The sequence below is a fragment of the Copidosoma floridanum genome, unplaced genomic scaffold (assembly GCF_036245765.1).
Source record: "Copidosoma floridanum isolate Cflo_tuat_1 unplaced genomic scaffold, Cflo_Japanese_pri ptg000034l, whole genome shotgun sequence".
Taxonomy (NCBI): domain Eukaryota; kingdom Metazoa; phylum Arthropoda; class Insecta; order Hymenoptera; family Encyrtidae; genus Copidosoma; species Copidosoma floridanum.
The window spans coordinates 3656677-3670258 of NW_028321911.1; the positions used below are offsets into that span (position 1 = coordinate 3656677).

The 13582-nt window shown below is 29.2% G+C and overlaps 1 protein-coding gene across 1 annotated transcript in view; it reads left to right on the forward strand.

The window, feature by feature from the left end:
* Nucleotides 1-13582, forward strand: part of LOC106644195 (regulator of G protein signaling 7) — a 750859-nt gene that overhangs the window by 578934 nt on the left and 158343 nt on the right. The window contains exon 17 of the mRNA XM_089597569.1: nt 10478-10644. Coding sequence (XP_089453695.1) covers nt 10478-10644 — 167 coding nt within the window. The remainder of the gene's footprint in view (nt 1-10477; nt 10645-13582) is intronic.

Here is a 13582-nt window from a genome sequence, read left to right on the forward strand (position 1 = left end):
TGTATGTAAGGGAAATTATGAGGACAACAGTGAAATTGTGTAGACATCCACATAATTCTACCATGTTATTGATACATATTCTAGAAGCACGTGAAGTCCACATAAGTCGCTTTCTATGTATATATATATATATATAAACTAGTGGGGCTTCACCCCTTGTTCCCTTCGAGCACCAACTCCCCGGAAATATTAAGAACTTGAGAATTTAATAACTTTATATGATTTAAATTTACTACGAAATAACAGAATTCCTAAATAAATGATCAATTGTTACTGAGTTTTTCACTTTTTCTAATGCTGTTTCTAAATATTTTTAAATTTTAAAATATACATTTAACATGTACTTTTGTAACACTATTTTTCATTATATATTAAATACAACTTATATTTAGAATTAAAGCATTCAGAAATAGAAATTTGATGATAAAGGCTTTTTTGTATAAAAAAAATGTACATATCTGTATAATTATATAAATAAAAAAATTTAGTTTTTATTATTTAATATTATTATTACATAGCAGTAATATGGTATTTGACAAAAAGATTGAAAGTGTGAAACTTTTATAACTATAAAATCAGCATTTGAAAATATACGACGATTTTTGTAATTTCAAAATTTCTAGTACGAAATTAAAGGTTGTCCTGTTCTTTGATTTCGTAAAATGGATTTTTTACCAAGATTCATAACTTTTAAGATAAATAACATAATTTTAATACGCATGAAAAATTTAGAAATAACAGCATTTATTTTTTTTTTAATATAAGAATTAAGAAATACAGTGCCTTAATATACAATCTCTTATTGTATTCATACAATTTGAAAGTCAAATTTTCAAGATGCATTTTCCATATTTGAAAGAGCAAATTTCTTAGAGAAAAATAAATAACTATAAGAAAAAAATTTGACCAACAAATAATAAAATTGTTAACGATCATAAGCTTCTTGCCATACAATATCTTTAATGTTTGCTTGATTCTCTGAATCATTTTGTATAAATGTATTCTTATAATTTGTACAACTTGATACTAAAACGTATAGTTGACCATGAGAAAATGAAGGTATTATGTAGTGAAATCTCATTTTATCAAAACTTTAACCTTGCGATTTATTGATTGTCACAAAAAAAGCTAGAACTATTAAAAACTGTTTTCTGTATATAATGAACGGTAAAGATAGAATGTTACTGGTATTTAACGTTGTTGTTGGAATAAAAACTTTATTACCAGACTTTGACGAGTTATTATTTCTGCTTTTAAATTATATTTAAATAATTTTGTTGTGGTGCTGATCTTCAATGTATATTTTTCAGAGCTTCTGTAGGAAAACTTATGTTTACATTTTCATCAGTGCAATAACTACCTTTATATTTTTATAATCTATACTGTAATAAGTATATTCTTTTTCTTTGATGTAATTCAAAATTTCATCATTAATAATGTACGAAAGTTTGTTATGAGTTATTAGAATTACTTTGTTTAGGCAGCTATTTATACCATCTCAATAGTTTTGCTTACAAACATAATTGGTTTTCCGTCTCTGTGGAATTTTAAAAGACTTTATTGTTCCATTTCTAGTGTGCCTTACCAATTATAAAGATTTTAAAGCTGTACACTGCATGTAATTTTTTGATCTTATAAGCTCAAAGTGTTTTCATAGAAATAAATACTTCATAGTTTTACTAATTATAGAACTTCTACACTTATGCTGTATCACTGAAACTATTTGTCTAAAATCAGTTCCTATAATAAATAACTTTATACCAAATGAAATATCATCATCACATGAATCTTTTAACGTCTTATCTACTATTTTCAAGGCTTTTTTAGAGATTATTGAATCTTGGTTCCAAATAATTACATTTACTTCTCTTAATTTTTTTTATCAGCTTCGTATTCCAAAAAAAATTTAAATGTTATTTAAATTTAATAATAATCAAAATGTTCTTCGACTTGTTATTTCTTTAGGTGATAAAATTAAAGCAATTTCTGTCTAAGCCATAGATATAACCTTATTTTTTAAAACAAAAAATAAGGAATTAATGTTTTATATAAAAATCTTCTCACAAAACCTTCTGAATTATCAATAAAATGAAATTTTGTATTACTGTTAATCGTTTCATTAAAAATTGTTTCTTGATCACTATTTAGGTCAACAAATGAATCTTTAAAAATTGTTTGTAAATCAATTACAGTTTTATTGTCCTCAACATTATCATATTTTACTGTTTTATTTGGTTCTGGTAGTCCATAATCTTTACATGATTTTTCTTCAAATTTGAAAATTTCATTAAAATGTAATAAAGCAACGTTTTGTTTATCATCTTTTAAATCTTTAAAAAAAAATTAGTTGGTGTGATTCCTAAATAGACTCACCACAAACGTCTTCAGATATTAAAAACCATGCGAAAAATTTTCTCAGTTGATCTGACAGCATAATGTTACAAGCTTCTTTAAATATTTTATGTATTTAATAGTCGTGTTAAACTTAACGCAAACCAGCAGTATCTCTTAACAAACTGTTATGTATTTTATTAACCGTTTTTTAACTTTTGAAAGATTGAGTTCTACTAGCCAGATTTAAGAGTAATTAAAAAATAAAAACACTCAGAGTCCTTAGGTGACACTGTTTCTAATTGCTCTATTGCTTAATTACGTGTAAGTGTTTCTCTTCTAACTCAAGTTTTAACCATCAATTTAAAACAGTAATATTCTGGAATATTTACGTATCTGATTTTTTTTGGAAAACTATCTATTAAATTTTATTTAAACCGAGCCACTAATGCAGTTAAAAAGTTTTCTATAGCTTCCAACATATTCTTTTTTTTAAATACTAAATTTTGTTTATTTTTTAAATTACTGGTAAATTAAATACAGAATGACTACGTTTGTACAGAGGAAGCTCTTACAATTTGCCATAGTGCTTCTATGGGGCTTACATAGCGGTCATTCACATAATCTGATATTTTATCAAAAATTTCTATATCGTCTTTTTCATCACTCGTATCTGTTTTCGTAATTTTACGTGATGCTTTATCTTTTCCTATATAAATATAATTAAAAATATACTTTATACTTTGAAAAAATGCACTGTAACGGAATTCACCATTAGTACAGTAATTAATCTTTTACAAAACCTATACATTTGAAATCCTCGTACACACATAGAATTACATAAACATATCATACTTGACATCTCGTAATTATAGCAGAATAAGCGGCTTACTAAGCAAAGCGAAGCGTCGAGGAGAATTAGCATAAGGTAGCAGTTCGAGCAAGGAGTTGATAGTGAGTGGTAGGCTCGTACCCTATAGCTTACTGTCCTTCTTCTATAACTCTACCAAAACCAAGCGAATAGACTTATGTCGTATAGGACTAGCGCTGTCTATCATTGTTAAAAATAATTTCCTTTTGTAATATTTTAAGATTAGTAAAATTGAAAAAATGACAAATTTAAATCTAATTATGGAGTATATTTCCCTTACTTTTACTTCTAATACATATATATATAAGAATGTAGTAGAAACGACTTTTGGGCTCGTACCCTGAATTTCGTTCTCTCATTCATATGCTTCATACCTTTCTATTACTTCTTTTCGCAAAAATTATATATGTCACTATCTTGTGATTGAAATAATTGTTACTACATTAACGAAAAGATAACAGTGAAAACAACTGAAACTTGTAGAAAGAAAACGACTTGAAGAGCACAAGATAAGCACAACTTTTGTTGGCACGCAAAATCTGTCCGAAATTGCTCACGTAAAAACAATCGTATTGCTGACACCAAAAGCATTTCAATCATGTCCCTATCCATGCCTAATCATCTCTTGGATGGTTACAAGACATATAATTTATCCATAGTATAAATCTTGCTCCATGTTTGATGTAGTTTATACAACTCTTATTTTTTGAACCTTATATTTTTAATGAGATAGTATAAGCACGTCAAATTAAAATTTGTACACACCAAAGTTAATTTTCTCTTCTACTACACACATATGCAAGCACTGATCCATATTCCGGTAAAATAATAAATAAGGCCAAGGCTGTTAAAATTCTAAGAAATCCATGGGCAAGATAGACCGTTAAACTGAGTCAATACCATGACAAACATACATTCAAGGTGCACAAAGGCCTTGAAGAAGTTAAAGAAGCTTAATGCACAATACTCAACATTAATGTGGCAATTATATTTGATTAACAAAAATGGATTGTATGATACTACCACTGAATTATCAACTAAAATTGTTTCATTTCTATTTTTGATTCTATAAATGTAATTATCACATTTATTGTCACTTCTTTTGTAATTTGGATATCCATTTTTGTAAAAACAGTATTATTAGTAAATTTTTTTTGAAACTTTTTTATACAAATTTAATGATGACTGGTAAGACATGGACTACCTTTATCATGAGGTCCATAAAGTTTGTGCTTGATAACTAATTTTTGTATTTGTAAATGAAATGAAATTTCCACTGAAATGTATTTTTCTATGTCTATGGTGGTAAATAATTTATTGTTTGTATGTAATGTTACTATAATACAAAAATAAGGTAATCTTTTTATTGAAATTTAATGGTACAAGCGTAAGCAAGAACTTTTCAGAAAATATTGTATTTAGTTACATCGTCTAAAATTAATTTAAATTTTGTATAAAATAATCTAACAATAACATTCAGTATATCATTCGCAGTAATACTTCCAGGAAAGCTTTTTTTTAATTTTCTCTTTTTCTAACCACTTAGGGTAATATATAACAGTAATGAAAAAATTAAGTCACATTAACTTTTGCATTATGACTATTGCATAATGATAATATTATTCTATTGCTTTCTATCATAATATATGTATGCAAAAAAATTGTTGCATTTATCTTTCAGCATAGAGTATGGGACTTAAAATTTTACTATTTCGTCGATAGAAAGTTCAAAATAAGTAATACTGAAGCAACGTAAGATTTTCTGCCTTTGTTAAAAATTTTTGTCTATCACATGAACTTCATTCTACATCTCTTACTGAAAATAATAAAGGAAATACCATAGGATTGGTATGCTGTATCCAGCAAACAGCATTAATTATGCAACCTATAGAGGTGTTGATAAATCAGATAAAGATATTTATATAAATTTTTCCGTAAAAATGTTAACTACTACTTGTGAAGGCTTGCCACGTCATGCATTAAAATTAAAAATAGGTACAATAGTAATAAAAATTCAAAATTTAAGTATATTAGACGGCATATGGAACGGTACACGATTGCGAATTACTCAATTGTTAAAGTATAACGTAAAAGGCAAAATAGGTACGGCAGAAAAAATTGGTGATAAAATTTTCATTTTAAGGATAACATTAAATACCAGAACCACTTCATGATAACCTTTCATTTTATATAAAAAACAATTCTCATTAGTTGTAGCATTTGCTATGACTATGAACAAGTTTAAGGTCAAAGTCTTGATAATTTTTTATTATACTTTGAAAAACCTTCATTTTCTCATGGTCAGTTGTACGTGGTTTTATCGAGATGCAAAAATAAAAATGAAGTTTTTGTTCAAATCAATAGAGAAAACATTTCAAATATAGAAAATATAGTTTTGAAAAAAATTTTTGATTATAAGTAATAATGTTTTTAATTAATAGAACATGATATAAATATTCTTATTTGTACAGACAAAATTTATTACCTGATAATGCATCCCATAAATGTATATTGCGTTAATCTATTGTATCAATTTAAACTTTAATTTAAAACAGAATAGAAGTAGACCTAAGTCTTGGTAGTTTTAAAGTATTCCATAAATTGACTTATAAAATGAGTCATCTTGATGCCAAACCCTCACGGTTTGTATTAATGATGAACAAAATGCAATTTACGCTTCGCGCAATGACCCCTCATAAATCAATTATGACTTTAAATTTTTTCTTAAAGATGAGATAAATCATAGCTATGAGAAAGTCTCATATTAAAGTAATTAAGTAATAGAGCAGATTGAAAATAAAAGATTAATATATACGACACGAACACGTCTGTATACATATCAAGGTTCGAGAAAGATGGTATGATCCTTGTCAGATTTCCCAAGAGTAGTGGGGGGGTGGTAGGGGATCACAAAAAATTACGTGGATTGTCAATGTGTCAAAGAAATGAAGAAAACGACGGGTTCTTACTTTATTTTGTAAGGGGAAGTGAGGGGGAAGTGGGGGGTAAATACGGGTCTGTGAGGGGTTGTGTAGAATTCCCTTCCGAGACAACCTTATAATGTACGACGATTTATATATATTACAACTTTTATGTACACAATTTTAAAAAGTATATGCAAGCATACGTGATTGATGCTAGGGTGACGATAGAGATGTTATCAGCTCAGAAGACAATTTTGGAATTATTAAAAGATTTGATGAAAGTGAGCAGTCTCGTACTGGCCAGCTTGGTAACATGCCGTGCCATGGCTGTACTTCGTACTTTACTAACTTTTATTATGATTTTGTTAATCATTTACTTAATACTATAATACTTTGAAACTGTCCCTACTTACCGGACATCCCCATTTCAACGATAATTGCATACGATTTGATACATCGCAGTAAGTTTGGGTTCTTGTAGTTGTTGTTTCATAAAAATATGTCTAGATTAGTAAATTGTCTGTCATTAAGCTTAAGTAGAAGTAAACGTTTGTCTTTAGATAGCCAAGCATCCAGTGACTACTTTTTGACTTAAAGAAGGTGCTATTTCTCAATGTTTTATATAGCGAACACCAGTGGCATGTTGTGTACATAAGAACGTATAAGTAGCAGGTATTATTTAATTTTTATTTTTTATGAACATAATGCATGAGCTTATGCTATTGCACATCAGGAGACAAAAGCATAAGGCATTATCAGGAGATGAGGCAAACTTAGCTAAGATCTTTATTTCCAGCTTGCTGACCAACAGAAGTTTTTGCATACCTGATTGTATAAAAAAAAAGATAGCTCATCGTGTGCTATTTTTATACCATATCCATGTCATAGTTATATTTAATTGAAGTAAACATTATTTTTAACATAGTGATACTACAAATATACATTATAATTGACACGTCAACTTAAATGACACATATCATTGTAAAACGTCATCAAACAATTCATAAAATAAAGAATCTCCTTATTAAAGCCTTATAATGAGTTCTGAGATGGATCGTGCTTTTTAGATTTTGCTTTAAAAAAATATTAATTTTATAGTTCTAGCCATAAGTTGCCTTTACACTTTTATCAGCTTTAGAGATACAAAAAGCCAAGTACTTTATTCCAACAAAGCTGTTTTGGCACTTGTTACGTTTATAAAAACGTCCTGAGAAATATAAGAATTCATAGAAGCTCCAAAAATAAAAATCTTTATTACCTTTTTTAAATAAATATAGTTTAAAATAACTTTACATTTTTTTAATTATGATATTTACTTTGGCTACAATATTTTGCCTTTAAAACGGTGTAATGCGATTGCAAATTCAATGCCTTGAACGCAGTCTCTGCAAATCAGGTAGAGATGTCAGACCATTTTAGTCTGAAATGGCTATTATCATTATTTTTAAAAGCAAAACTGACAATGACAATGTTAAACAATACTTCTAACATATTTGTAGTATATGTATACGTACACAAACTCATGCGATTCTTGGTAACTGTTTACTGCAATATTCGCTTTTTAAAACAAGACATCTGTAATGAACAATCAAAATATTGTAATGTACCTTGTTAGAAGCTTGAAAATTGTTCAAATTTATGGCTTAAATTACTTGTCTGTTAAAACTACACATTTTAAAATATTAAGTTACCGAGAAATTGTTAGACAATGTGTCTTACAGTTGCATGTATTTTACAAGCATTTTTAAAAATTCAGTATTCTCAATTTGGCTTCCAAAAGTAAACCATTAAGAAATTTTAGTCACTTATAGCCAACAGTCCTTATTTTATTCGTACGGATCATTAATAAAGCATTAAATACAAAAAAAGCCGTTTGCATAACCAGATACGATATCAGAAAAAAAAAACATTGTTTTGATAATAAAAAGTGATTACAAGGCATATGTATTTAAGAAAGATATTGGTGAATTTTTTTTTAAGGTTCTATGCATCCACACCACTTCTATAACATTATTATTTATAATACCCACAATTATTTATTTCACTACAATTTGATTATAGCTAACCAGTATTTTATACTGTAGACTGTGAAGTCCATTGTTGATTTTATTTATTTATGACACAGGGCAAGATGAGAAATACTCAGAATAACAACGTTGTTGTGTAACAAGACTTAAAATAATAAATAAATACTAATTACGAAAATGCGTCACTTGTTAGAGTACTTGATAATTATTGACAAAATTCTGTTAAAAAAAAGTATATTGTACTAAAGGAGAAAAAAAAAAAAAAATAGCAAAAAGCTTACGCATGATGATTCGTACCTTTTTTGGTAGGGTTAAGTTTGTTAGAGGATTGGGCATACTTAATAATTAATAGCAAGGTTTATTGGTACAGTAAGGAGGACATGATTCTTTGAGTATTGTTCATGAGGTGAGAAATTAAACCTTCATATTAGACACTTTGATAGAACTGTATTAAATTATAAATAGTTAATTATGCGTCAAACTTAAATCACAATTACTTTTTTGACATCAGATAAAGTTATTAGTACTTTACACATGTAATTCCTGAATAAGATACATTTTTCTTAAATATCTATAACAAAACTAAGGATTTTAGTAAACGTACCTACTGCAACTATGAGTATTTAATTTTTTATTTCACCATGGTAGCGATTTAAAACTTTAGCAGCAGCCATTTATAATTTTTTTTCACAATACGAGTAAATTTAAAATTTTCTATATTTCTACTAAAGTTAAAATTTTGTTATTAGAAATTACCTCAACAAGTTAGTTTAAATAAAAATTTATACATGAGTGGCGTTAGCTCAGTGGTAAGCGTACTTGTAACTTATAGAACACTGTTCTACGAGCCATGGGTTCGATGACCGGTGGATGCAGTTTTTTTTTAAACTGTTTTTATCAGGAAAGGTTCCTTTGAAATCCGAGCTGTTTCAGGGCAGATTTCTCCGTTGAAGTTCTCTTCAGAGTGATTTCAGGGTTTTTTCCTTGCCCTACAGATCTTCGGGCCTGGTTCAATGCAAAACAGTGTTAGGGCTATAGGTAGGGATTAGCGGATCTGATGCGCCAGGCAGGGATCACTGGTCTTACTTGTGAAGAGTGGTTCTTAAAACATAGGGCTTCTCTGGGGATGCTAATTAGCTTGAATCTAATGATTTGTCACAGAGCGCCAGCTTAAATGGCGAGGAGTGGACGTCCTAAAATATGGAGTCCTTTCTGGGGAAAAGCTACACAGTGGCAAGTAGACCCAATGCACCATTGGTGCCGAGTGTCAGCTTATTTGGCAAGGTGTATTACCAGAGATACTTACACTGTTTAAATGGATTAGGTATGATATTAGTAAAAAGGGTTGGAAATGGGTGTGTCAATACAACCCTACATATGGGTGGTTAGTGGGTAGCCCTGACAACTAGGCTAGTACACTGTCACGATAATCCGGTAAAAAAAAAAAGTTCTCATTTATGTGGAATACTCTATTGGCAGTTTGGTGAATTTCATTTACTGAAAAATTAATTGTTAAAAAATAACTTGATTTATCATTCGTAAAGTACTTGACGACGAAATTCTGGTAAACGTTTGCAAAATTTATTCTTTGCTGATAGTAATCACTCTTTTAGCAGTGCCTTCACATAATTTTCTACTGTTTTAGTTTCTTTTGCAATAGTTCTCTTGACTTTTAGTATGGCTTTAAATTTTATTTCTCTCTTAACAGTTTTTAATTTTTTAGCTATTGAATTCTCTATATCAGTGGTCAATATCGTAACAACTACTTTACCTTTCCTTAAACTTTTTTTTGCTTTAACTATTTCAGTGTGTGGTGCTATATTTAATCCTTCATTCAAAACATTAAGAAAAATAATTGCCAATGTTGCTGATCTGGCTTTTATTAGCTTGAAAATTATCGATGATTGTAGTGGTATTGATTGATCTTTAGTTATACTTTAAGTGTAATTTACTTGTGACAACAAAACCCTTGTAAAAAACCAAGCGTAAAGGGTCACGGGATTCCTAACAGAAGTGAAGCTGCCTTACACATATGGCAGCGAAACATCATCCAACATTAATGATACTAATAATGTTTGTAGATACACACATTCATATACGTGCTAGAGCATATGCACGTGTCCACACATCCACGGATGCATTCACTCACACATATACATATTTCTGGGACAAATATCTAACAATTAATTATCAAATATGTAAGTATACATTGTTTGCTAAAAAAAATTAGCTAAGTGAAAGCCTATATTGCAAATTACATAGTCTTCTAAGATAACTAAATTTTTGTTATTAGGGATGCTACAAAAACAGAGACGGTGCCTCAGCCTACAGATGATGTATGCCCGTGGGAAACAGCTCAAACAGCAGTTACTCCTAGACAAAAATCATCAACTAAAGCTAGAACACATAAGTCACATCAGCTTTTTTCTGTGCATCCTAAATCAGCAGCCTCAACTTTGTCATTAGTTAAAGGATCTTGTCAAGACTCCAAGCAAGAGCTTAACTTGTTTTCTTCGTCTTCAGACGTTAGTGTAGGTGTAAAAGAGGTCTCAAATCAATTTTATAAATGTAATAGTATCTTTTCAGTTGCTAATACATCTTATCATTCAAACTATACACATCACCATTATTTTCATGATTGTCATGAGCAGCAATATTCAGGAGCACTTTCACTCAATCCAGATCAAACGCAGACTAATTTTTCCATTGGCTCAGCACAGAAAATAAGCTCCAAAATTCAATTGTCAGAAACTTCAAGAGCAAGTGTTTCATCCTGTTATTTTTCTTCATCTCATAATTCTTTTGACTCGTCATACAATCAGAGACAACAGTTACGTCATCAAGCAGCTAGCATTACTGAAGTATTAGTAACAAGCCCTGTAAATACTATACCTCAAAAGATATTAGAGGATTCTCTGCGGTTGGAAGAAATATCTTTGTAAGTATATGCTGCTGTAAGGTTTTTATATTTTTACTATTTACATGGATATTGTCAGACGAGTCAGACTTTCAGATAAATCAATCATATTTTTAGTTTTTATAAGTATTTTTTCAGACTCAATGATGGTAAAGTTAAAAGCATTTCTAAAGCTTAGAATGAGAGACTCAAACAAATTGTATCATGATGTATCTGTTCATTTTACTTTGTATTGAACGTAACAAATATTCCAGAACTATTTACGAAAATAGTATCTGTGCAGTTGGGGTAAGCAGTTAAAAAGTTGTAAGTTATAATAACGGCATTATTTCATTCCCTACGTATACAATTACGTTCTAAATCGATATACCTTCGTTTTCATTACTTTTCATAGCCACCTTGTACAAGAATTCTTAGAGTATTAATTTAAAATTAAAGTTTCTAACAGTGTACGACTATTAATTTATTTGAACTTTACACAATAAAATTTTTTTGTGCTAATTTTAAACACCTTCATGCAGTTCTTAATATTAGGACCACTTCATTAATACTTGTAAGTCAATTTTTTACGTCCAAAATAATACGCTTACCTTCTTCTTTTCTGATTCAATTAAACTTTATCTATAGTTTTAAGTTTACAAGAACAATAAAATCTTTCCGTAACAAAAATGCATTATTTAGATTTACATGATATCTACCTGTACCATTAATTTCGGAAAAAAACTTTCTATAATACTTTTAAGTGCTAATTACAGTTTCCTAACAAGAGAAATATTCAAATTCTATCGAAATCTATGTTTATAAATGTATGGAAAATTCAATCTCAAATTCGTAATTAATAGTCCTAATTACATTTTTATAACAAGTTTAGTGAAAATCAGTGGTTTTTTAAAAGTTTTGTCAGCCATCTGTCTTCGTAAATCTATCATTTTAAAAAGGCAATGACCACATGGGATTTGCAGTATGTAACCCGAAAAATCACTGCATACCAAATTTCGTAAAAACAGGTTAACGTATACCGCGGATTATGTATTCGAGTGCTTAAAAAATATATATATTTACATTCACATATATATAAGACTATTAATTAAGGTGAGGCTCACCAAGATTTTCCCCCACAGCTTCTCCATGCACTTACACGGCCCCAAAGACCCACCTAAGTAAACAAGTAAACTTTGCTCGTTTTTTTTTTTTTTTTTCATTTCAGTAAACTCAGTTTTCCAATGAGACACTCAGAGCCCCCCACAGACTCTTTACACCGTCCCTATGGTCATTCAACGCAAGTTTTTTACATCCTTCACACCACCCACACCCCTGACAAAAATAGTACATGTCAATAAGCTCTCGCACTATTTAAAAAAATAATCTTTTTAGTGTGTTATTTTTTATTAATTATTACTACCATGCAATATTTATGATTTTCATATTTCCGATGAGGCACACAGATCAACTGTAGAGTTATAAATAATGTTCAAAAATTTTTCAAATTAACTATTTAAATAAGTTTTTAACGTATTGTTAACTGTAATTTTCTTAACTTGTCAACTTTTTATAAAATATCATAACCATACAATATCTATCATTTTCAAGTTATGCACTTGACAGACAGATTAACTTTCTAGTTATAAATGATGTGACTAAAGATTTTTATTTAAATAATTACATAGTTTTAATGCTTGCACTTTTCAAAATTATAATCTTATAATGATGACGAAATTCATGAAAATAAAGCTTATATGATACACGTTACAACTTTATGTAATGTAAGAATTCTTACATGCTAATAAAATAATAATAATTGTGATAGTCAATGCTAGTAGTCCTACAAACGTCTCAATACACAATCTAGGAAGTGTAAGATTTATTGAAAAGACATGAAGTTAATGTACATAGAAATGTAAGTATATCATTAAACCATTAGTACGTTAACATTTTTAAGGAACGCCTTTTAAAAAAATTTATTAATAAAGTTACTATTGGTTATTAAAATTTAAAAACACAATGAAGAAGAAAGTTAATTTTAATGTAAGTCATAGGTTATCATTATAACGCTGAAACATATTTTCAGAAAAATCGAGTGAATATTCAATGATAAAAATTTATATAATGAAAAAAAATAAAAAATACTTTTGTAATAAAATTTGTGATTAAAACAGTTTGGAACTCAAAGTTACAATTTTATCATGTGGGGTTGGCGTGCAAAATGGGCTAGGGGCAAATCACTTCTATAATACACACACACAAAAACGGACGTATATATTCCTATACCATAGAGTAATTTTGGAGTGTTATTCCACAAGACCTCCCATTTCCATTTCCCCCCTTATGCCCCCCTTTGAATAAAATAATGTTTTATTAGTTTTTACGCAATTTTTGTTGTGTTCTATTTTAGGTTAGCCCCCTCCACCTCTCTTCAACACCACTCCCTCGCTTGCGTTTAAAGAGCCACCCCTCAGCCCATCATCCACCCCCTTAGCTCCCTCTAAATAAAGTAAGATTTCATCAGTTTTAA